At 49.0% G+C, this 24093-nt stretch overlaps 3 protein-coding genes across 5 annotated transcripts in view; 2 read left to right on the forward strand and 1 right to left on the reverse strand.

Annotated features, from left to right (window-relative positions):
• Positions 1–4224: 4224 nt before the first annotated feature.
• The window catches only part of LOC135828442 (deleted in malignant brain tumors 1 protein-like), a 32136-nt gene continuing 12267 nt past the window's right edge, over positions 4225–24093 (forward strand). The window contains exons 1-4 of one of the 3 annotated variants that reach the window (XM_065340892.1): positions 4225–4682; positions 7709–7821; positions 8644–8801; positions 9502–9742. In XM_065340892.1, coding sequence (XP_065196964.1) covers positions 7734–7821; positions 8644–8801; positions 9502–9742 — 487 coding nt within the window. In that variant the 5' untranslated portion in view covers positions 4225–4682; positions 7709–7733. Of the gene's footprint in view, positions 4683–4772; positions 4920–7708; positions 7822–8643; positions 8802–9501; positions 9743–24093 lie in introns of those variants that run through there. The other 2 variants (XM_065340894.1, XM_065340893.1) reach the window with 2 other exon arrangements.
• On the forward strand, positions 10536–12510 carry LOC135828444 (uncharacterized). Its single transcript, XM_065340896.1, has one exon. It carries the CDS (start codon positions 10536–10538, stop codon positions 12123–12125), a length of 1590 nt encoding a protein of 529 aa, XP_065196968.1. The 3' UTR covers positions 12126–12510.
• On the reverse strand, positions 12593–14823 carry LOC135828443 (uncharacterized). The gene has a single exon (XM_065340895.1). The coding sequence runs from the start codon at positions 14665–14667 to the stop codon at positions 12910–12912; it is 1758 nt and encodes a 585-aa protein (XP_065196967.1). The 5' UTR covers positions 14668–14823; the 3' UTR covers positions 12593–12909.

The raw sequence follows: 24093 nt of genomic DNA on the forward strand, positions 1-24093 counted from the left end.
TACTACTACTACTACTACTACTACTACTACTACTACTACTACTACTACTACTACTACTACTACTACTACTACTACTACTACTACTACTACTACTACTACTACTACTACTACTACTACTACTACTACTACTACTACTACTACTACTACTACTACTACTACTACTACTACTACTACTACTACTACTACTACTACTACTACTACTACTACTACTACTACTACTACTACTACTACTACTACTACTACTACTACTACTACTACTACTACTACTACTACTACTACTACTACTACTACTACTACTACTACTACTACTACTACTACTACTACTACTACTACTACTACTACTACTACTACTACTACTACTACTACTACTACTACTACTACTACTACTACTACTACTACTACTACTACTACTACTACTACTACTACTACTACTACTACTACTACTACTACTACTACTACTACTACTACTACTACTACTACTACTACTACTACTACTACTACTACTACTACTACTACTACTACTACTACTACTACTACTACTACTACTACTACTACTACTACTACTACTACTACTACTACTACTACTACTACTACTACTACTACTACTACTACTACTACTACTACTACTACTACTACTACTACTACTACTACTACTACTACTACTACTACTACTACTACTACTACTACTACTACTACTACTACTACTACTACTACTACTACTACTACTACTACTACTACTACTACTACTACTACTACTACTACTACTACTACTACTACTACTACTACTACTACTACTACTACTACTACTACTACTACTACTACTACTACTACTACTACTACTACTACTACTACTACTACTACTACTACTACTACTACTACTACTACTACTACTACTACTACTACTACTACTACTACTACTACTACTACTACTACTACTACTACTACTACTACTACTACTACTACTACTACTACTACTACTACTACTACTACTACTACTACTACTACTACTACTACTACTACTACTACTACTACTACTACTACTACTACTACTACTACTACTACTACTACTACTACTACTACTACTACTACTACTACTACTACTACTACTACTACTACTACTACTACTACTACTACTACTACTACTACTACTACTACTACTACTACTACTACTACTACTACTACTACTACTACTACTACTACTACTACTACTACTACTACTACTACTACTACTACTACTACTACTACTACTACTACTACTACTACTACTACTACTACTACTACTACTACTACTACTACTACTACTACTACTACTACTACTACTACTACTACTACTACTACTACTACTACTACTACTACTACTACTACTACTACTACTACTACTACTACTACTACTACTACTACTACTACTACTACTACTACTACTACTACTACTACTACTACTACTACTACTACTACTACTACTACTACTACTACTACTACTACTACTACTACTACTACTACTACTACTACTACTACTACTACTACTACTACTACTACTACTACTACTACTACTACTACTACTACTACTACTACTACTACTACTACTACTACTACTACTACTACTACTACTACTACTACTACTACTACTACTACTACTACTACTACTACTACTATTGTACTACTCCCTGGTTGTGACCAACGGTACGTGTTTTGGCCAAATATAGCATAGTCCGTACGCATTTCACCTTGTATCGCGTATATGGTGACAAATTTTTTTTTTCACACGGAAAACTGAGCCTCTTGTACGGGCAAAATAACACATTTTGTGAAGAATCAACACATATATGGTGACAAAAATGGTTGTACTCGTACCGCGCGAAATCAAAGCTACTCTCGTGGCAACAGCGTACTAAAAATAGCGTGCATCTTGCTAAAGGTCGAACCAAAATCACGGTATTTTCCCCCTTATATTACGATAATATCGTTACAACATAACGTTTTTTTGCTAAGGCCGGTGTCTATTATGTTAATGTTACGCAATGCTCACTTCATCTATCTGTATAGCAATGATGCTCTAGGTTTACTTCTCCACTGTTACTTGTACTAGGACTAGTAGGAGGATGATTTCGTAATCACTGCAATGGATTACCAACCTTAGTTCCCTACCTTCGCCTGCTTTGCTATACATACTTTGCTTGCCTATAAAGTATAAAAGCTGCTATCTTTTCTGCCACCATCAGATTAGCTCATGTCAGAGAGAGAGAGAGCAAGATAGAGTTCTGTTCACTTAGGAATATTTGATATAAGATAACCTCCAGGCCGTGCCGGAGTAAGTTCTGAAACGTTCGTTGACTGACTGTGGGTAGCTGCCTCCTTGCCTTAGACCGCGCACATTACACTTACAGTCACCCTCACAGCTTGTACTGTACATGGTTGCTACTGATTATGGTGGGTCGAAACTGGGTAATCTAATCATCTACATGTAGTTTAGGGTCCCAAATTATTTCGCACTTTCCCAGTGTTCTGTGTACTTTCTGTGTACGTGAGAGCGTGTCAACCCCAGAAATTTGCAAATCAAGATCAAAAACACAGTAGCTGTTGATATGGATTTTTTTCATCAGAACCGATCAGACAGGGCCTGTGTTGTACTGTACTGCTGATGAATGCTGCGGAGCAGGGAGCCGAAGGTGTTTCGTTCCTCTCGAACTCTTTGCCTCCACACGAAGTCGCAGAGGTAGGTTGGAAACAACTCGCGAGACGTGCCGAAGTTGCGTTTGAGCTGGCGCTTCGCACGCATCCACATATTTTCGACATTGTTGGTATGGACAAGAGTACATGAAAACCATGTACTCTTGGTATGGATGCTTCGATCATCCGGATCAACAAAGTGGTCACATGAACACGCACACGCAGTCACGCACTGCACCTTATACCACTCGGCTACGCATTACAATTACCACAAAGTCAAAGGAACCAACTCTATAAAGGACACAAAACTTCGAAACACACTCAACCACGCTCTCAAGTACACAGAAAGTACACAGAACACTGGGAAAGTGCGAAATAATTTGGGACCCTAAACTAGATGATTACCCGAAACTGGACTCGGGTTGAAAGACTAGTGAAACCAAGACGGCAAGTACAGGTTCCTGCACGAGTATGAGGGCAGTACCGCGGAATCCTGCCCGCGCCGCGATAGCGGCAAGGGCTGGATGAGCAGCGGTGCTGACCGAGTATGAGTGACTGGAACGTGTTTCCCGTATGCACCCAAGCCAAGGAGATCACTCACAATCTTTGACGTTTGAGTTTACATGAACCATTCTGTGACTTGACACGAGTCCTGTATGGCTGTATGAGGCTGTGTCAGTGTGAGCTGTGTGAGAGTGACTTCGACAACCGGACACGGACTACAGACTCAGTACACGACTTTTGCATGTACTTTCAGACCACAGAAGCTTGTCATTGAAATGGTAGACTCATGAGTGGATTCTGTCCACTGCCCGTCGTCAAGTGACGACGGGCAGTGGATTCTGTCCACTGCCCGTCGTCAAGTGACGACGGGCAGTGGATTCCGTCCACTGCCCGTCGTCACTTGACGACGGGCAGTGGAACTAGTTCCATCACCATTCATCAGGCAGGATCGCGCTTTCCAGCCCGCGTAATTTGATCTGTCATTGGTCGACTCCAAGGCGACAGTCATGTGACATACGGGAAGAGTACATAACCATGATAACCCCCCTGGTACATGGTGAAACGCCTCGTGTGAAACACAGCAATGCCCAAATAAAACTGTTGTTCGAACACGACACAAAATCTTCGCACGGTACGGTGTAGTCGTACATATCTACATGTACATGATGTACACTGGTACACATGCAGGGAAACTCCAGGAAAGGCAAGTGCCGAAGTGGGTCTACATGACACACATGTACTCCGAGTCGAGTACTCGTACACGTAGGTCTACACATGCATGCAAGAGTCGTACAGGGTATGTACGAATGTGCACGTGCGATTTGCATTCTGCGATGCGATGTCGTGATGCGCGCGTCATGCGTACATATGTACACGTATGGAAACGCGCCGAAATGGCTTTTTATGTGGTCTTTGCCAGCGCGCGCCATACGATATGCTCAGCTCAGCGCGCGTGGAGCATTGTGCATTATGTACGGCGTGCCTCCGAATGACGTCGTTACGTGGGTGTTTGCATGTTTCTAGAGGTACATGTCAGCGCGGTTCTTCTGAGCTGTCGCTTTTCCAGTTTGTGTTGTCAGTTCATTGAAAGAGTTGCAATCTCTCTACTCTGTAGGCGCAGACCAGCTAGGGATAACTGCATTGTAGTTTTTCATCATCGTGCTCGTTGCCTTTTGAGTTTTGTAGCAATTTCAAGTGGAGATATTCTGTTGCTGTTGTCACACCCAACATAGTAGAAGAGAAGCCGTGTGGAGAGAGGAAGAGATTTCCTATGAGTAAGAATACACGTGGAGCAAATAATTAGCTGCTGAAGTCAGCGCTGATTTTCTCTGAGTCGGGCGCGAGCACGTGGTGATCTGGACGGATAGGTGTGAGATAGAAAGGCTGGAATTCGTCAAGACGAGTAGAACCTCAGCCTAGGGCCACAGTACAGTGCAGGAGCAGCAAGCTGGGATCAAAGCGTGGCTGTTCTAGCTGGCGGCAGAGTGGCAGGGTGAGAAATTTGAAAAAAGGTGAGTGCGAGTGGAGCGAAACTGAGCGCGGAGGTCGCCTAAAATAATAGTCATAATTACCCGATAAGTATGTTCATTCATACGACGTTTGTCAAGGTTATGGGACAGATTGGCAGTGTTGTGTGCGGCCCTAAGTGTTTATTTCATTGCCAGTGTGTCTCTGGTTGAGCCTACGAGTACCGTATTAGTGTGGCCTGAGTGATGGAATCGGCAGGCGCGGAGGTGTCTTCAGCTAAAGTAAGTAGTTCAGGCGTGCAGTTAGCTGCTGGGTTGCCCCAGATCGAAATTCGAAATTGGCGTGTCGTTCCACTTTACTTGTAACTTCGCGTACACGGGTCGGTTCAGTTTCGTGAAGTAAGGCATTGTGTTGCTTTCTGTTGCGCGGACTGGTTGTTCTCTACACCACGCTGGGCTAGGTGTACGTGTAGGCTTATGGCAAGAAGATCTTGTTTAGCATGTCTGAATGCGAGCTCTTGTGAAACAAAGCACCGGTGAACAGTTGGGAAATGTCGAGTAAAAATACCTCCGCTGCGGGGTTACTCGGCTTACTTGGCTCGATCTGCATGATGTAGCCGCGCGAGAGCTTGAGAGTTGCTTCACAATGATTGAGTTGATTACTAGTAGTAGTAGTAGACATCGCTGTGCACTCACTCATTGTTACAGTGAACTTGGAGAGATTCTTAGACCACCGACACGGACGATCGATGTTTGCCAGCTGCATGCAGCGACTAGGAGAGTTCTATGTAGTATAGTAGTATTGAAAATACCCCAGCGATATTTGTCATGTCTTGCGTAATACTGTAATAGTCTGCTCGTGCTTCTTGAAAGAGGTGCCGGTTTCGTATCGATGGCATCCGCTGTGTCGAGCGAAGAGATCGCGTCGATCTATCTACGCTGTTGACGATTTGCAGTTGTGCGAGGAATACTCACAGCAGCAGCAGAGAAAGCAACGCTTTCATAAAAGTTTAGCGCAAGTGCTTGGAATGAGGTTTTCAGATCCAAATCCAGAATCATTCATCGGCCCCGTGTTTTGGAAGCGAGGTGACAGTCTTCTGTTCTGCAACTTCAAGTTCTGGCCTTCCGCTGGCGATCTGATGCTGGTTGCGATGAGCTGCGATGAGCTAGCGCCGTAGCGGCGTTGCCGATTTATCACAGTGTATTGTTATCAGTGCAGGCCAGCAGCGGAAATCGGTCATGTTCCGGTGCTGGTGCGTGAAACGACTAGTGTAGGATCCCGCTGAGAATCACTCTGGCGACGAGATGCCCACCCGCTGAACCGGCAACCCCAAAATAATAAAATTATCTTTGTTTACAATGGCAGATTCTGTCAATCATTCTGCACTGTAGCTGTACTGTAAAAATAGTGTACAAATACAACGATATTACATTGTAGTTCTAGTGGCTGTGTCAGAATGTAATAATTATTAGGTGTGTGCAGACTGAATATGTATGAATGTAGTCATAATTATTGTTGTATTGGCTGTGTGGGTGGCACACATGTACAGGCTCGGAGACTTGTATTAATTTTCTAGTAATCCTACACTACAGTAACTGTTCTAGCCTAGGTGGTTGCATAGATGCCTGCATAGTGTGGACTGTGACACCGCACACCACAAGCACTGGACACTCTACTCTCTAGGCCAGGAGTCAGGCTGCTGAAGAAACAACAACAGGTGGACTGCACCCTGCACGGTTTGTTCAGTTTGCTGGGAGCTCTGTGATATGAGCAGCATGATCCTCAGCTACGTTTCCAGTGCGAATGGGAGCACAGCACGGTGGCACATCTCAGTAGCAGCAGCTGTGCCCAGTCCAGTTGCCTACACTTCAGGACAGTGTGGCGATTGATGATTTGTAGCAATTGCCATACATAATTATAAACTCTCCTCCAATGAATTACTTTTATCCTATTTTGGACATACTCAAAAGAAACGTTGATAAAGGCATGAGTGCCCCCCCCCCCCCCCCCCCCCCCCCCGGCCTCCCCCACACACACACCACACAAACATACTGCCTGTATTGAAAGGGGTACAGGATTCGGCTGTCATCAAATGTGAATGCTCCAATGCAGCATCATAATATACTAGCACTTCAATTAGGAGAGAGATGGTGGTTGAAACACATCGCGCGTCTTGATCACCATCTCTCTGCTGTCATCGAAAGGTTCATCCCAGGAAGTTTTGCAAAACCAGTATTGATCGGTTGGGTAGATCGATCCGATAACAGCCCAACCAACCACCAAAATCTCAATCCCTTGACAAGACATGCAGAATCCCTGGATTTCTCTCAAAATCCGTGGATGGCACAAACACAAGTGAAAAAGAGCTTTTCCCGCCAAAAAAACCGTTCGACTCTGCAGATCTGCGTACTCGTAGTAGAGTCGTACAGCACAGTTCGACCCTGCAGTGCAGTTCGATCAGTCAGCGCCCGCCTGTCAGTGCAGATCTTGCAGCCTAGGCTGTTCAGATCTTGAAAGTGCCGTGCACAGTTCGAAGGACGAGTGGGCACCGTACATATTTTGAAAAAACCGGGACATTCGAGGAGAATCCATGGAGTTTTCGGGAAAATCCTGTATCAGACAAAACTGTGACTTTTCCGGGAGTTTGCTTGAAATCCCCGGGACCCCGGGAGTAGTGTGGATTTCCCGGGATTTTCCCGGGAAAACCGGGAGGGTTGGCCAGTATGCCATGCCACGACTAACCTGGCATATCGCATCCTTTGAACGCGGCTGGTGTCTGAAACTAGGGTGATTGTTGCTGCACATTGCACACATTTGGGTACGGCTGAAGGAGTAGGTGCCTTACAGCTCAACCGTTAGCACTACACGACTCGTACACCAGAATCCCGTCACAGGAATGCTACAGACCGGAATGGAGGGGATCGTGGCCCAGCGGGCCTGATGCGTATCTTGTGTGTGTGTATGTGCTTGTGTGTGGGTGGTGTGTGTGTGTGTGTGTGTGTGTGTGTGTGGGTGTGCTCACTTGTATGTGCATGTGTATATGCGTACGTACTCTGTGTTTGCTATGCAGGACGGCGGCTTCTAGGTCTCCAGCGATGGCCGGGGTTCGGTTAAAAGCAACGCCACTGCGGCGGAGTAGCTGGCAGTCTTGTCTCTGTGTGTTGTTTAGTTTATATTACCATGGTAGGTTTGAATGTTATTCTCCTTCTTTCTGTCAACTGTCGTATTCTAGCTTGTGCCTCATGATGTGCCTGGCTTGTGATATTTTAGTCAGTAGCAGGGACATCACATGGTAGTGGGGAGTGGTGTGGTACAACGGGGGTCCCCCCCCCCCCCCAGGGGGGAGGGGAAGAAAACTGGGTTTTTCGGCCAACAGGGCACGTGTTGGGCGCTCTACAGGTGCTCTGGGCGGACCATCCCGGACGAAAAGTGGTACGACCATTGCTGTGCTGGTCGTAGCGTGTGTGTGACATCTCTGAGTAGTATGGTTAGTCTGGTGTCCACTCTGATACACAGAAAATCAGTTCTTATAGACAGGTGGTCTTCCACACAGGTTAACATGTATGATCAATTGATCATGTATGGTGATGTACTGTAAAAGCAGAAATTTTCGCTGGTGTAAAATTTTCGGTATTCTCCAAAACCGGCAGTTCGGTGGAGGGAAATTTTCGGTAAACCCGTTCTCCAGGTAAGTGTACGTGTAGTTTTATTTTCGGTAAAAATTTCGGCACCAGAGTTACCGAAAATGAAACACTGCCGAAAATTTCTGCTTTTACAGTATGGTATGGGGTATGATATGAGCGGTCTCTCATCACAGGTGCTGTCTCTTGTTACAGCGGTCACATAACCCAGGTGCTGTCTCTTGTTACAGCGGTCACGTAACACAGGTGCTGTCTCTTGTTACAGTGGCCACATAACCCAGGTGCTGTCTCTTGTTACAGCGGTCACATAACAGAGGTGTGTTGCTGTTCATGTTGTCATTCCCCCGTCTGCCCTGCTGCACAGCATTAGCATTGTCAGTCACGATATCTAACGCCATGGTGGCCGGCACTGATATCAGCTTATACCCAGCCGTGTGCTCCGGTCCTGTATGGCGACAGGCACTCACGACTGATGCGTACCTGCCAATCATACAGGCAGGGTGGAACTTCAACCTGGCACTGGTGAGTACAGTGTTGAGAGAGAGACAGACAGACAGACAGACAGACAGACAGACAGACAGACAGACAGACAGACAGACAGACAGACAGACAGACAGACAGACAGACAGACAGAGGGGCAGAGAGACAGAGAGAGAGAGAGACAGAGAGAGACAGAGAGAGAGAGACAGAGACAGAGACAGAGAGAGACAGAGAGAGAGACAGAGACAGAGAGATAGATAGAGAGAGAGAGAGAGAGAGAGAGAGAGAGAGAGAGAGAGAGAGAGAGAGAGAGAGAGAGAGAGAGAGAGAGAGAGAGAAAGAGAAAGAGAAAGAGAGGAGTTGGCAGCTAGACAGAGTGTGCTGTTGTGCTGTCTGATGATCGCTAGCGCATGAAACTCAGAGTTACAGCAGCAGCGCTTTGTTTCTTCTCTTTGTGTGTCTACTATTTGGGCCAGAGCCAGCTAAACAAGGTCTTAGAGTGAAACTTGTGTGTGTGGAAACTTGTGTGGTCAAGTTGAGGTGCAATGGTGAGAGCTGAACACGCAGACATTGTCGAGAAACTTGTGTGTGTGCGCACGCGTGTGTGCGTCTGTGTGCATATGTGGTGGTGGTGATGTGTGTGTGTGTGTACACTTGCGTGTGTGTATGTGTGCGTGTACACGTACGTGTGTGTGCATGTGTGTGTGTGTGTGTGCGTATGTATGTGTTTGCTCCTCTCCAGCACGTATGTAACAGCTTGGGCTACGGGCCGCCGGACGAGAACGAGCTGACCATTCGCACCAGCCGGCGCTACATTACGCGCAGCAGTGACACGGTCACATTGGCCGGTGTGCACTACACGGCGCGGCGTCATTTCCAGATGAGCTGCGCCAACCTCAGCCAGCCGTGCACTGCGCCCACGTACACTAAGCTAAAGAGCACCCTCACCGGCACGGAATACCAGGTCAAGTTGAGGTGCAATGGTGAGAACTGAACACGCAGACATTGCGGAGAATTTAATTTCATCGTGTCATCTAATATTGCAGGGTGCGACAGGCACTCGGCCATTGAAGAAAATGTTCAGAATCACCTCCACCACTACGCTGCGCTCTCAGTCCTCGCAGTAGTGGTGGTTGTGTGCAGGATGGTATAGTCGGCTGAGAGCGCAGTGTAGTGGTGGTTGTGTGCAGGATGGTATAGTCGGCTGAGAGCGCAGTGTAGTGGTGGTTGTGTGCAGGATGGTATAGTCGGCTGAGAGCGCAGTGTAGTGGTGGTTGTGTGTAGGATGGTATAGTCGGCTGAGAGCGCAGTGTAGTGGTGGTTGTGTGCAGGATGGTATAGTCGGCTGAGAGCGCAGTGTAGTGGTGGTTGTGTGCAGGATGGTATAGTCAGCTGAGAGCGCAGTGTAGTGGTGGTTGTGTGTAGGATGGTATAGTCGGCTGAGAGCGCAGTGTAGTGGTGGTTGTGTGCAGGATGGTATAGTCGGCTGAGAGCGCAGTGTAGTGGTGGTTGTGTGTAGGATGGTATAGTCGGCTGAGAGCGCAGTGTAGTGGTGGTTGTGTGCAGGATGGTATAGACCTTATTCGATACACGTCACGGGTCACGTGGACCCCAGTCACGAACCTACGAAAAACTGGACGAGTGGCAAGAAGTGTTTTGTTTTGAAAGTGCGTGTTGATAGTTGTGGGCAAGTGTGTTTGGAGGAGAGCTTTGGAATTGTTCTGGGTAGCTGTCACTGTCGTTGGTCAGGGAGACGTGGGTAGGGAGTGTAGTAGTATGGTGAAGAGTTGCTGTGCAGTTGGTTGCGCTAACCGTTTCGCGAAAGGCGGTGGAAAGAGCTTTTATAAGTTCCCAACTAATCAGCTCAGGAGAGCAAAGTGGATTGCTGCGCTGAAGCGCAAGAACTGGCAGCCCAACGCTTCCAGTTGGGTGTGCTGCGATCACTTTGTAAGGTTCAAGAAGAGCGACGATCCACTATCCCCTGATTTCGTCCCGTCTGTTTTTTCAGACGAGGGTCGAGTAAATGGTGAGAAAGCTTACGTAAAATTTGATCGCCACAAGGCCCGACGTCGACGGCATGCAGCTTCAAAGCCAACAGCTCAGCCTGAAGATACCTGCCATGGCAATCATGAGCCCGTGCTGACTGGAGAAAGTGACTGTAATGCTGACAAGGAAATCGAAGAGGAGAGTGCGCCGAGAGATTCATGTTCGTCAGACTCTGTTGAGCCAGCGTCCCCAGCTCAGCCAGAGCTCACTGAAGCCAGCAGCCATGTCGACAATAGTGCTGAACAAGAAAATGACGATCTAGCCTTGCTTCAGGCGAGAGTGGCACAGCTGGAAGAGGACAAATGCCAGCTGAATGGTCAGTTGCAGGAACAGAAATCTGCTATTTCTGCTCTCACCGTCAAAGTACAGCACCTGGAAGCCACTGTGAAACATCAAAAATCAGAGGCGGCAATGTCTTCCATCATATCAGGATTCAAGTCCAATGATGACATGGTGAGATATGAAACTGGCCTCCCATCTTTTGCTGTGCTGGAGAAAGTGTTCGCATTTGCTGGCAAGGACATCCCCGACCACCACCGAGCGGCACTTCCGTCCTTTGCGCAGTTTATTATTGTCCTGATGAAGCTGCGCCTCAACTTGCACGATCAAGATCTAGCACATCGCTTCGGCATCAGCCAGTCTACCGTCTCAAAGTACTTCCACAAATGGATCCACGTCCTTTATGGCAGGCTGCAGCCGTTGATCATCTGGCCAGAGCGCTCCGAACTGTACCGCACGATGCCATTGGAGTTTCGCGGACATTTTGGGAAGTGCATTTGCATTATTGATTGTTTTGAAGTGTTTTGCGAAAGGCCACATGATCTGATGGCCAGGGCTCAAACCTTCTCTAATTACAAACACCACAACACGGTTAAATTTCTTATTGGTATCACCCCGCAAGGCACTATTTCCTTCATCTCCAAAGGATGGGGTGGCCGGACATCGGATAAGTACATCACGGAGCATTGCGGGCTGTTGGACAAGCTATTGCCGGGTGATCAGCTAATGGCAGACCGGGGATTCACGGTCAGTGATGCCGTTGGCCTGCACTGCGCTGAGCTGGTCATACCTCCGTTCACAAGAGGCAAGAAGCAACTGTCGAGAATCAGCATTGAGAAGGCCAGGAAGCTGTCTCGGCTACGAATCCATGTGGAACGTGTTATCGGCAACTTGCGGCAGAAGTACACTATTCTGCAGTCAACCCTGCCAGTGAACATGCTGATGAGTGATGCCTCAACAGGAGTGTGCACCATCGACAAGATTGTCCTGGTGTGCTCTGCGCTGTGCAACTGCTGCGACTCAGTGGTGCCTTTCCAGTAGAAGTACTGAAGTATTGACTTGTTTTTTACTTTTTTTGTCCCGTATTGTGGAACGTGTGGCATGTTGTTGCTGCATAGATTACCTGGACAGGAGTGCAATGCAAATTATGTTACTTGTATTTTACCACTCCCTCGAAGAACGGCTTTTGTCCCTGTGTCTAGTTAGCACCAATGTGTAAATCTCAATCAATCACACTCCATTACACACACACACACACACACACACACACACACACACACACACACACACACACACACAGACACATACACACACACACGTCATGTTTCAAAAAGCACAACTTGAAATCATCATATGATTTCATCTTTTTCGCTTGCCTGCACATAATAATAACAAGCCCCAGTGGTCATATTGACTCAAGTTCAAATTTCTGACATGGTGGAATGTATGATCCTGCAGCCATGCATGAGCATGGCTGTTGATTTCTATGTACATGTATGGTGCAATCATTTGTGTGAGAAGTGAGAGTTTTGGTGGGTTGGGCATAGCTCCTAGTTACATAATTGCATCAGGATACATGCATGTATGCACACACACACACACACACACACACACACATACACTACTACTACTGCTATGTACAGCTGCCCTATCGGGCCATGCCGCTATCATAAGCGGGAGACAACAACTAAAAGAGAGAAGAGAGGAAAGAAAGAGCGAGAGTCAACAGAATCTAGCATGGCGTTGCACACACACACACACACACACACACACACACACACACACACACACACACACACACACACACACACACCCGTACACACAGTTATTCCTTCTTCTTGCATGCTGCACATATCCACTTGCGTTTTGGTTTCTGCTTCATGCGAAGACATACCAAGTGAAACGTCTTAACTCTGCAGTCTGGATGTGAGCATTCCACCACGTCGCCGTCCTTATCCTCGTTGCAAGTGCATACAGCTCCATCAGAATTGGCGGCAGTAGATTTGAAGGATTTTGTAAAATACTTGCCGACAATCTCTGGCAGCACGCCAGCCTTGTAGAAAGACGTGATGGCTTGGACTGTCTTGTGGAAATCTGGATCTGGATGAACGCGGATGACTACACATTCCCGCACGCTCCACACCACAAAATCCGAATATGCTGCCTTGCATACAAACATCTGTGCTTGCACTTGGTATGCATACTTGTGACCAAGGCGCAAATGGAATTTTCCATCGACCTCCTTCAAACAGAAGTTGGTGTCCTTTGCCAGATCATGGAAGGACTTGTTCACGGCTTTGAAAGGGCATTTCACCTCAAGGACGCCATATCCGCAGCAAGTACAATTGATGTTTCCATCAGGACTGGCACCGAGATACGGATGAGTGGTGGAGATGACGAATCCTGAATCAGTAACTTTGAAGTCGCAGTGGTTAGGCTCAAACAGTTTGACGTAGCAGTCTCGGGCAGTCTGCTCATGCTCCAAACCCCAAGTGGTCGCTGCAGAGGAAAACTGATATGCATCGGGGTAGCAAATTGCACGAATTAGAGATGATGATGGGTTCGCAGGGGGTGTGTGAGCAGCATCACGGAACTTTGAAGCTGTCACACGCCCTGCGCGGAACCTGAACCACAGCTTGCTCTTGCTCTGATCGCGGGTTGCCTTTTCAACAGCAGCCGATTCTGCTGCTGTCACTCCCATGCCCTTCAAAACATCATCACACCGGTTCAGCAACACATCGAGTGATGCGTCTAGCATTGCCTCATCATAGAGGTCGGTGATATAAGCTGGGAACCCAGCTGGGCGGGTTGGGACATACCTCTCGCAGAAACCAGGAACAATTGATAGTATCCCTGGCTTGCTCTGCGTGGAGGCAAGACCAGAAAAGAACTCGTTGACTTCACTGGTGGTTGGCACAGTGTATGTCGGCAGTTGTGTGGTGACCTCCACACTGGCTGCTGCTGGCTTAGTGCGCTTGCTGCTCGGCGCGGCGAAATCCATCTCGCATATCCTGGCATACTGCACAGGCTGCAGGGATGGGGCAATCCACTGACATTGCGTGGAGGTGCAGGCGGAATTTTCTTTCACGAAATCCGTCCTGGCCACCAGAGTAAATAGCAAGGCGGCAATGTGGGAGCATGCCTCACCCAGGCCAGCCATACACGTACAGTGGGCACAAAGCACACTCCCATCCATGTCAGCTGCCACCCAAGGCTGCAGCTCAGCAGAGGACACGGACTGGGAGTGACGGACCTTCGCCATCACAAATGCTCTCTTGCCATCCGCAGTTGCAGGAAAGGTGACGACATTGCCAACCCAACCAGCAACGAAAAACTGGTACCCCTCCAAGCTTTTGTACGCCTTCATCTCCTCTTTCGTGCAGGGACTCGGCGCGTTCACGAGATAGTGGTACAAATCAGGATACTCCACGCTGGGGAAATCAGGTGTGGCACCAGGCGTGAGAGATCTGCTCGTCACGTAGGGGTCCTGGTCCGAGCCGATGAACGCCAGCTTCTCGGCATACCGCGTCTTGCCCGCTCTATCCAAATCGCGATAGATTTCGGACAACTCTTGAACCGCCATCACTGCTAGAACACTCAAAACTACAAGAAGACTGCTTACTGCTCCTAACACCTGACAAACGCCAGCTTCTCGGCATACCGCGTCTTGCCCGCTTTATCCAAATCGCGATAGATTTCGGACAAGTCTTGAACCGCCATCACTGCTAGAACACTCAAAACTACAAGAAGACTGCTTACTGCTCCTAACACCTGACAAACCTGCATGAAAGTACTTCGAGAAAAGGAAGGAGACGAACTCCGATATTGAAAATACATTCAAAACAAATTTCCGTGATGCTCAGCTGAGTCCTTTTTGCCACTCGTCCGGATCACGCGTCCGAGTGCCGCGTGCGCATCCTCGAAGGCGCCCCGAAAAATCACGTGATCGAATAAGGTCTATAGTCGGCTGAGAGCGCAGTGTAGTGGTGGTTGTGTGCAGGATGGTATAGTCGGCTGAGAGCGCAGTGTAGTGGTGGTTGTGTGCAGGATGGTATAGTCGGCTGAGAGCGCAGTGTAGTGGTGGTTGTGTGTAGGATGGTATAGTCGGCTGAGAGCGGAGTGTAGTGGTGGTTGTGTGCAGGATGGTATAGTCGGCTGAGAGCGCAGTGTAGTGGTGGTTGTGTGCAGGATGGTATAGTCGGCTGAGAGCGTAGTGTAGTGGTGGTTGTGTGCAGGATGGTATAGTTGGCTGAGAGCGCAGTGTAGTGGTGGTTGTGTGCAGGATGGTATAGTCGGCTGAGAGCGCAGTGTAGTGGTGGTTGTGTGCAGGATGGTATAGTCGGCTGAGAGCGCAGTGTAGTGGTGGTTGTGTGCAGGATGGTATAGTCGGCTGAGAGCGCAGTGTAGTGGTGGTTGTGTGCAGGATGGTATAGTCGGCTGAGAGCGCAGTGTAGTGGTGGTTGTGTGCAGGATGGTATAGTCGGCTGAGAGCGCAGTGTAGTGGTGGTTGTGTGCAGGATGGTATAGTCGGCTGAGAGCGCAGTGTAGTGGTGGTTGTGTGCAGGATGGTATAGTCGGCTGAGAGCGCAGTGTAGTGGTGGTTGTGTGCAGGATGGTATAGTCAGCTGAGAGCGCAGTGTAGTGGTGGTTGTGTGTAGGATGGTATAGTCGGCTGAGAGCGCAGTGTAGTGGTGGTTGTGTGCAGGATGGTATAGTCGGCTGAGAGCGCAGTGTAGTGGTGGTTGTGTGTAGGATGGTATAGTCGGCTGAGAGCGCAGTGTAGTGGTGGTTGTGTGCAGGATGGTATAGTCGGCTGAGAGCGCAGTGTAGTGGTGGTTGTGTGCAGGATGGTATAGTCGGCTGAGAGCGCAGTGTAGTGGTGGTTGTGTGCAGGATGGTATAGTCGGCTGAGAGCGCAGTGTAGTGGTGGTTGTGTGTAGGATGGTATAGTCGGCTGAGAGCGGAGTGTAGTGGTGGTTGTGTGCAGGATGGTATAGTCGGCTGAGAGCGCAGTGTAGTGGTGTTATGTCTGGCCCTAAGGGCCCACACACAGCATTACTCAGGTTCGTACAGTTATTGTAATAATCAAGGAACAGAAAGACAAGGAAAAGAGAGCTCACATTCTCGGACCTAGTCCAGCACAGCAAGCATGCAAAACCAGCCACGAGCCCAGGCGCGCATGCGCGCCTTATCACATCACGTACACAGCAATCGCCCCCCAAGAATTTTTCCCGGGGTAAAATTATAACATAAGCAAAGAGGCACTCAAATTTGGCGCCGACAGATATAGCTGTTGACACTACACGGCCAGATAATACAAAAGCAAAAAAGTTCAAAAACATTGCACACATATACTTATAACAGTTACTGCAGCTTCCAGAATAGTCCATGAGAGCTGAGCTATAGATCGAGGTAGGAATGACAGATAAAGTCAGCCAATATTGCATAGCGTTGGGGAATTAGATCAGATCGGAAAAGGAACCATGCAAATGTTTCAATGAATTAAACGAAAACAATCTTATGTGAAGACTGTTCGTCATGACCTACATGTAGAATATTCATCTGGCCCAGAAATGTCCACTTCCTACACTCAGGCCGCATCAGATCAAAGTAACAGGACAAGCAATACATACTCAAAGGCAATAGTACGGATACTTAGCAGTTCTCAATCAAGCGCTTGGGCGCGGAGACATGTCGGTCGGAGCGACGCAAGGGTGCCGGTGCAACAACACTGGGAGCCGTCTCGACTCCAACGGCGTCTGCTGCTGGTGCTAGCGTATCATCCGGCCTGACAGTGCTACTGTTGCTGCTAGCGTCCGGAAGTGGTAGAGGAGAATCTAGCACTGTCGGCGGGTCACTGGTCGGTGTAGGCAGCTGTGCGACCGCCTGGTCCGCAGAAGACGAAACGGGTACTTGGCCAAACTGCACCGCCCGCGGTCGTAGTTGGTCCCTATGGCGCTTCCAGACGACATCATCCACCTGTACTCCGAAACTGTGAGGGCTGTGGACATGCACTACAGTAGCTGGTACCCAAGTTGCTCCACGACCAAAGTTCAGGGCGAACACAGCGTCACCGGTGTTAAACTTTGGCGTAGTCAAGCTCTCCTGGTACACCTTGACCTGCCGATGACTCTCAGACTGCCGCAATGCACTGAGCCGGATTCTCGGTTGCCGGCCCATTAACAGCTCCGCCGGCGTCTTCCCACTGGTGGTCGGCGTTGTTCGATGCGCTAAGAGAAACCGGTCGAGCCTGACGTTGAGTGGTTCACCAGTATTCGACATTTCTTTCATCTTCTGCTTGAAGACGCCAACGTAGCGTTCGGCGAGGCCATTAGTTGCTGGATGACCTGGTGCCGTTGTTGTGTGTAGAATGCCATTGCCATCCAGGAACGCCTGGAATTCCGCACTCGTGAACTGACTGCCGTTATCTGTAACCAAGTGCTCAGGCAAACCAAACACAGAAAACAGATGGCGTAAAGCAGAAATCGTGGTCGCACTGGTTGCATGAGCCATGGGTATTACATCCAAGTACTTAGAGTAAGCATCTACCACCACCAAGAACATTTTTCCCAGAAATGGCCCGGCAAAATCAATGTGTATCCGTTTCCATGGACCCGTCGGCCATGACCAAACACCGGGTTTTGCCGGTGGGCATTTGGCATTCTCTTGGCATTGCAAACACGCATTGACTTTAGATTCTATATCCTGGTCAATATTGGGCCACCACAAGTAGCGCCGGGCCACTTGCTTCATTTTCACCATGCCAAAATGCTCTGCATGCAGATCTCGTAGCAAGAGCATTCGAAGTGAGTTAGGAATCACCACCCGGTTGTCCCATAACAAGATATCATTCTCCACAGACAATTCCATTCTCTTGCTAGCATATGCCTTGAGGTCTTCCTCAATTTCAGCAGGCCACCCATTAACCGTATAGCGAATTACTTTAGCCAATACAGAATCCTTTGCCGATTCTGCTCTCACCACAGCTGCTTTGATTATTGAGTCGTTCTCGATAAGCAAGACCTGTACCGTGACGGTCTCCTCCTCGCTCGGTGACACAGATTGCATTGGTTGTCGCGAGAGAAAATCCGCATGGACGTTTTCTTTCCCCGCGAGATACTGCATTTCGTAATCATATGCCGCCAGTTGCAATGCCCATTTCTTGATTCGATTAGAGGCGAGAGTGGGGACATCCTCGTGATTTCCCAGTAACTTCAAGAGTGGCCGATGATCAGTGACCACTATGAACTCTCTACCGAGTAGGTACTGGCGAAATTTGGTCACTCCGAACACCACAGCCAATGCTTCTCTTTCAATTTGAGCATAGCGTGACTCTGCTGGGGTCAGCTTACGCGACATGAATGCGATCGGTCGTAATTCGCCATTCTCCTGCTTCTGCAGTAGGACTGCGCCAAGGCCCACTCCCGAAGCATCCACTTGCAACACTGTTGGCCTTTGTAAATCATAGTGTGCCAGTAGGGCTTCTGAACACATAGCATCTTTCAATTTGCCAAAAGCTTGCTCGTGAGTGGTCTCCCAGTGCCATTTCCCACCCTTTTTCAAGAGGTCGTACAAAGGAGCTGCAATTTCTGCGAAATGAGGCACAAACTTCCGCACGAAATTTGCAGAACCGATGAAAGATTGCAATTCGGCAACATTCTGTGGTGGTTTGGCCATTTTCAGTGCCTGTATCCTGGCTGTTGAAGGGGAGACGCCCTGCCCACTGATCGTGTGACCTAAGTAAGAGAGTGCCTCAGCCATGTAACAGAATTTCTCCGGATTCAATTTGAAACCTTTCTCATCCAGTCGATGGAGTACCCGGTCCACGTTTTCCTCATGGATTTCATCATTTTCCCCGGTACACAGCACATCATCAATGTACCCGCCGCTGCCTGGTAGCGCAACCAAGGTTTCTTCCATTACCCTTTGGAAAATGGATACGGCACTGTGGAAACCAAACGGTAAGCGTTTGTACTGGTACAGGCCCTGAATTGTGTTGATGGTGGTGTATTTCCTGCTTTCCGGTGCTACCTCTAGCTGGTGGTATGCTTGGGACAAGTCGAGTTTGGTAAACTTCCCTCCCGGGCCCAACTTGTGCAACAATTCCTCGAGGGTGGGGAGTGGGTACTGTTCACATTCTGAATGCTTGTTAATAGTCCCACTGTAATCTGCGCAAATCCGTAATCCTCCTCCTGGTTTTTCTACTTGTACCGTTGGTGAGGCCCATTCGGAATGCGTCACTTTCTCAATCACCCCATCAGCCTCGAGTTTGTTCAACGCGTCGATGTACCGCTGTCGAATTGCTAGAGGTACTGGTCTTGCTCGTTTGTAGACCGGTTGTTCATCTGACACGTGCAGCTTTACTTGCACCCCTTGCACCGTACCCACAGTGGAGTTGTCAAACAGATTCGGGTATTTCTTAACGAAATCGGTAGTGGATTGCCCGCCAGTGCCCACTTTGAATATAGATTTCCATGGCAAAGTAAATCTGGACAAGACATCCCGGCCTAAGAGAGACGGACCATCACATTCAGTAACTCTGACCAGAACATTCTCCTCTACACCACCCAAAGCCATTTTCATTTCGATTTCACCCAGACATTTGATTGGATTTCCTGTGTATGTAGATAGGGTGATGCTGGACGGTACCAGCTCAGACACGGAGCCATTGCATTTCAGAAAATCATTTTTTCCTAGCAGTGTGACGGTGCTACCCGTATCAATTTCCAAGTGCACCTGGACCCCATTTAGCTCGACAGGCGTAGTGTACGGTGCTACAGCTCTGTCACTCATGGTGGCATTCACATTCAACATCGGTACAGAATCATTACAAGGAACAAGCTCACCGGGGTTTGATGTTGTCCCGACATGCTTGACGGACCTGGCCGCTTTCTTCTTTAGGCAGGCTCGTTCGATGTGTCCCAGTTTGCCGCAAGCACGACACTTCGCAGATTTGAAGTGGCACTCATCCGGTCGATGTCCCAGCTTGTCACAGCGGAAACAGGGCTTGTCAGATTTGAACGTGGCGTTGTCGGCGAGCCCCGGCTCTCCGCGTACTGCATGAACCTGCGTTGAAAACTTCTCAGACTCGCGGAAAGCTGTCTCATGAGCCGTGGCCATGTCGACAACCTGCTGAAATGTTGTCGTCTCCTCAGCCTTCGCCAGGATTTCCTTCGTCGTGCTGGTAGAACCGATCGCAGTGATGAACTGGTCACGCAAGGCCCTGTCGAGATAAGCTTCAAACTTGCAGTCCATGGCTGCCCGTTTCAATCGAGCCGCGAACATGATCGCAGACTCGCCCTCCTTCTGCAGGGTTTTCTGAAATTGATAGGTAGCAGCAACTACACTAATCTTGGGCTTGAAATAATCACAGAGGAGCTTCAGCAACTCTTCGAACTTCTTCTGCCCTGGTTTATCTGGGAGGCACAAATTCTTCAGTGTGGAATAAACCTGACCGGATAGTTGACTAATCAGCACGGCGCACTTTTTCTTGTCTGCCGCTGTCTGTACTGTCTCGGTTGCATCGTCTGCAACTTGGCCAATGTCATTAGCCAGAAAATGAAAATTGAGTCTCTCTGCATACTCGTCAAAATCCCCAGTTTCGAAAATTTCTAATCTGGAGTTGCGTCCTGCCATCTTCGTCGCCAATTGTTATGTCTGGCCCTAAGGGCCCACACACAGCATTACTCAGGTTCGTACAGTTATTGTAATAATCAAGGAACAGAAAGACAAGGAAAAGAGAGCTCACATTCTCGGACCTAGTCCAGCACAGCAAGCATGCAAAACCAGCCACGAGCCCAGGCGCGCATGCGCGCCTTATCACATCACGTACACAGCAAGTGGTGGTTGTGTGCAGGATGGTATAGTCGGCTGAGAGCGTAGTGTAGTGGTGGTTGTGTGCAGGATGGTATAGTTGGCTGAGAGCGCAGTGTAGTGGTGGTTGTGTGCAGGATGGTATAGTCGGCTGAGAGCGCAGTGTAGTGGTGGTTGTGTGCAGGATGGTATAGTCGGCTGAGAGCGCAGTGTAGTGGTGGTTGTGTGCAGGATGGTATAGTCGGCTGAGAGCGCAGTGTAGTGGTGGTTGTGTGCAGGATGGTATAGTCGGCTGAGAGCGCAGTGTAGTGGTGGTTGTGTGCAGGATGGTATAGTCGGCTGAGAGCGCAGTGTAGTGGTGGTTGTGTGCAGGATGGTATAGTCGGCTGAGAGCGCAGTGTAGTGGTGGTTGTGTGTAGGATGGTATAGTCGGCTGAGAGCGGAGTGTAGTGGTGGTTGTGTGCAGGATGGTATAGTCGGCTGAGAGCGCAGTGTAGTGGTGGTTGTGTGCAGGATGGTATAGTCGGCTGAGAGCGCAGTGTAGTGGTGGTTGTGTGTAGGATGGTATAGTCGGCTGAGAGCGCAGTGTAGTGGTGGTTGTGTGTAGGATGGTATAGTCGGCTGAGAGCGGAGTGTAGTGGTGGTTGTGTGCAGGATGGTATAGTCGGCTGAGAGCGCAGTGTAGTGGTGGTTGTGTGCAGGATGGTATAGTCGGCTGAGAGCGCAGTGTAGTGGTGGTTGTGTGCAGGATGGTATAGTCGGCTGAGAGCGCAGTGTAGTGGTGGTTGTGTGCAGGATGGTATAGTCGGCTGAGAGCGCAGTGTAGTGGTGGAGGTGTGTAGGATGGTATAGTCGGCTGAGAGCGCAGTGTAGTGGTGGTTGTGTGCAGGATGGTATAGTCGGCTGAGAGCGCAGTGTAGTGGTGGTTGTGTGCAGGATGGTATAGTCGGCTGAGAGCGCAGTGTAGTGGTGGTTGTGTGCAGGATGGTATAGTCGGCTGAGAGCGCAGTGTAGTGGTGGTTGTGTGCAGGATGGTATAGTCGGCTGAGAGCGCAGTGTAGTGGTGGTTGTGTGCAGGATGGTATAGTCGGCTGAGAGCGCAGTGTAGTGGTGGTTGTGTGCAGGATGGTATAGTCGGCTGAGAGCGCAGTGTAGTGGTGGTTGTGTGCAGGATGGTATAGTCGGCTGAGAGCGCAGTGTAGTGGTGGTTGTGTGCAGGATGGTATAGTCGGCTGAGAGCGCAGTGTAGTGGTGGTTGTGTGCAGGATGGTATAGTCGGCTGAGAGCGCAGTGTAGTGGTGGTTGTGTGCAGGATGGTATAGTCGGCTGAGAGCGCAGTGTAGTGGTGGTTGTGTGTAGGATGGTATAGTCGGCTGAGAGCGGAGTGTAGTGGTGGTTGTGTGCAGGATGGTATAGTTGGCTGAGAGCGTAGTGTAGTGGTGGTTGTGTGCAGGATGGTATAGTTGGCTGAGAGCGTAGTGTAGTGGTGGTTGTGTGCAGGATGGTATAGTTGGCTGAGAGCGCAGTGTAGTGGTGGTTGTGTGCAGGATGGTATAGTCGGCTGAGAGCGCAGTGTAGTGGTGGTTGTGTGCAGGATGGTATAGTCGGCTGAGAGCGCAGTGTAGTGGTGGTTGTGTGCAGGATGGTATAGTCGGCTGAGAGCGCAGTGTAGTGGTGGTTGTGTGCAGGATGGTATAGTCGGCTGAGAGCGCAGTGTAGTGGTGGTTGTGTGCAGGATGGTATAGTCGGCTGAGAGCGCAGTGTAGTGGTGGTTGTGTGCAGGATGGTATAGTCGGCTGAGAGCGCAGTGTAGTGGTGGTTGTGTGCAGGATGGTATAGTCGGCTGAGAGCGCAGTGTAGTGGTGGTTGTGTGCAGGATGGTATAGTCGGCTGAGAGCGCAGTGTAGTGGTGGTTGTGTGCAGGATGGTATAGTCGGCTGAGAGCGCAGTGTAGTGGTGGTTGTGTGCAGGATGGTATAGTCGGCTGAGAGCGCAGTGTAGTGGTGGTTGTGTGCAGGATGGTATAGTCGGCTGAGAGCGCAGTGTAGTGGTGGTTGTGTGCAGGATGGTATAGTCGGCTGAGAGCGCAGTGTAGTGGTGGTTGTGTGCAGGATGGTATAGTCGGCTGAGAGCGCAGTGTAGTGGTGGTTGTGTGCAGGATGGTATAGTCGGCTGAGAGGGCAGTGTAGTGGTGGTTGTGTGCAGGATGGTATAGTCGGCTGAGAGCGCAGTGTAGTGGTGGTTGTGTGCAGGATGGTATAGTCGGCTGAGAGCGCAGTGTAGTGGTGGTTGTGTGCAGGATGGTATAGTCGGCTGAGAGCGCAGTGTAGTGGTGGTTGTGTGCAGGATGGTATAGTCGGCTGAGAGCGCAGTGTAGTGGCGGAGGTGATACTGAACGTGTCGTCCAAGGCAGTTTTAAAATTTATTCAATGCCTAGCCTTTCAGTAGGTTTCAACATCCGTGGGTGAGAATTTCCACCCGACAAACTGCCTATCTTTGGCTTTGGACGAAATTATTCACCTACGTGTGGCACATGGGCGGATTGCTCAGGCCAAGTTGGGAACACGGTACGTCTAGCGCACTGTCTTGTGGGGAAGCGTGTCTCGTACAGGCCTGTTTTGAATGCAAGCCTGGTTTTCAAAATGGACTGTTGATACCCCCCCCCCCCTGGTTTTAGTGTTGACGCATATAATAAATACCTGGGTTGAACAAAAGCCTAGCCCTAATGCCGGTTCCTACAGGAAAAAAGGCCCGGTTTTAAAACAAAATTTTATTCTCACTTCACTCCACCTTGATGGGTTTTCATCTTCCTCGGCTCGTTGGAAAGATCAGGACCAAGCGAATCCATCATGGTGGATGTCAGCGACATAGACACACCAGGGCCACTTCCACCTCCTCTCCAAACTACTCCACCGTGCCTCGGAACGGCACAACAACTCAATTTCACATTCTTGTTCGGCATCTTGCCCAAATTCAACCGATTTTCACGATTCAAACTGTGCTGCAAAGCTGAGATCTAAGTGCATCTAAGTGCTTCATTTGATGTCTCACGCATGCGTTGTGCCGAAGGGAAATACCCAAGCACGCTCCGAAAAACTGCGAAGTCCTGAACGAAATAATTCGCGTTCGCTCTGGGCCGTGGTTTCGGTGTTCATCCTGTCGCCGCTCAGTGAATATTTATGGTATCGCGAAGAAC

This window comes from Sycon ciliatum, chromosome 12 (assembly GCF_964019385.1).
Source record: "Sycon ciliatum chromosome 12, ocSycCili1.1, whole genome shotgun sequence".
Taxonomy (NCBI): Eukaryota; Metazoa; Porifera; class Calcarea; order Leucosolenida; family Sycettidae; genus Sycon; species Sycon ciliatum.